This window comes from Austrofundulus limnaeus, unplaced genomic scaffold, assembly GCF_001266775.1.
Source record: "Austrofundulus limnaeus strain Quisiro unplaced genomic scaffold, Austrofundulus_limnaeus-1.0 Scaffold14, whole genome shotgun sequence".
NCBI classification, from domain to species: domain Eukaryota; kingdom Metazoa; phylum Chordata; class Actinopteri; order Cyprinodontiformes; family Rivulidae; genus Austrofundulus; species Austrofundulus limnaeus.
Window position 1 is genome coordinate 598484 of NW_013952416.1, and position 1579 is coordinate 600062.

Genomic DNA, 1579 nt, shown 5'->3' on the forward strand with positions numbered 1-1579 from the left:
GTGTGTGTGTGTGTGTGTGTGTGTGTGTGTGTGTGTGTGTGTGTGTGTGTGTGTGTGTGTGTGTCACTCCACAGTGCAGAAGTTGTCCAGACTGTTTTCTCGGGTTTTGGGAAGCTCGTGTTGCTCCAGTAGTCGATACTGGAAGGTGACACGGTTAATGTAGTTCCCACTGGACACCAGCCTCACCACCGAGTTGTCACATCCAATTTTCATCTGAGCTGAARAGTCACGAGAAAAAAACACACAGAACCAAATAATTTACACTGGAACACTGTTCTCAGTTTGTTTCAGTTTGAATTATGATTGTTATTGTGATGATTGGTGTACAGATAACAGATTCAGATCCAGTAAGTCAGTGAAAATACATCCAAATATGTTCCAAATTTAAYCAAAGCATTACTTTCCTGACTAAAAACATCTAAATATTGGTCTTTTTTAACTCATCTAAAAATCCTCAATAACTGACACAAAAGAAAAAGAAAAAAAACACTGTTTTGTTGGTTTTTCAACAAATTTGATTCTTATAAAATCTATCCAAACATTCTGGTTCTGCTCGCTTCTTCTGATTGGTTGAAAACAGATGCCTCATTTTATCTCCTGCTGAATATTTGATGGTAAAAATCTTCATTGATGTTTGATCTGTGAAAATGTGTAACAGATTCAGTTGTAGATTTTCATCACGCTGAACCTTATTTCACTTCAACAAATAGACACTACTTTTCATCGGCCTTACTCATTTTTTGCTTTCCTTTTCGCTTGCACTCAAGTTGTGTTTGTGTGCACATTTATAATTATGTAATCACACATACAGTTTTACAGTATGCGTACTTTATGATGTAGGTTTGTATCCAGCATGGCTCAGGACCCTGCTGACCTCTGCTGTGATCCCACTTATGGACCCTCTACTGAGCTACATAATTCCAATACAGTCACTGTTTTATTCATATTGAATAGAAAACATTGGTTACACAGCACARAATATACCACACTGTGCATTAAACTGTGATTAAAAGCAGAATAGAYAGAAACTTACCGAGACCACTGGAGGAAAAACAGAGGTCAGCWACAGGAAACATCTTTGATGTGTCCACCCCGTTTCCTCCCAGCAGCTCCACATAGTCTCCAGATCCTGAACAGCCCGACCACATCTGCTTCTGAAAAAAAAAAGAAAAAAATCAAAACAGCAGCAAAAGTATTGTGATTCTGAAATGCAGAAAAAATATATATTAAAAGRTTTGCGTGGAAAATTGGCAGATATTGTGTTCCGCATGGAGGTTGTTGGTGAAATATTTATCCAATGTTCATGTTTTCTACCTTTCTTCTCAAAGCTAGGTAATTAAAACAGAATACAAACCAGCAAATACTTTAGTAAAGGTGATCTGTTGGAGGTTTTGTGACTGATTTTTGCYGATTTTTGGCATTTAACTGATTTTAGAGCAATGGTGGTTAAAATAAATACAATGAAAGCCAAAAGACCTTCCCAATAAACCGCATGCCAATCATAAATTTTTTAAAGGGGCAATATTATGTGTTTCTCAGGCATATATTTAAATACTATACCATAATAAAGTATATATGT

The 1579-nt window shown here is 36.5% G+C and overlaps 1 protein-coding gene across 1 annotated transcript in view; it reads right to left on the reverse strand.

The window, feature by feature from the left end:
• Positions 1-10: 10 nt before the first annotated feature.
• Positions 11-1579, reverse strand: part of LOC106513622 (corticotropin-releasing factor-binding protein) — a gene marked incomplete in the record, with an annotated part of 6904 nt that continues 5335 nt past the window's right edge. The window contains 2 exon segments of the mRNA XM_014002548.1: positions 11-218; positions 1034-1154. Coding sequence (XP_013858002.1) covers positions 64-218; positions 1034-1154 — 276 coding nt within the window.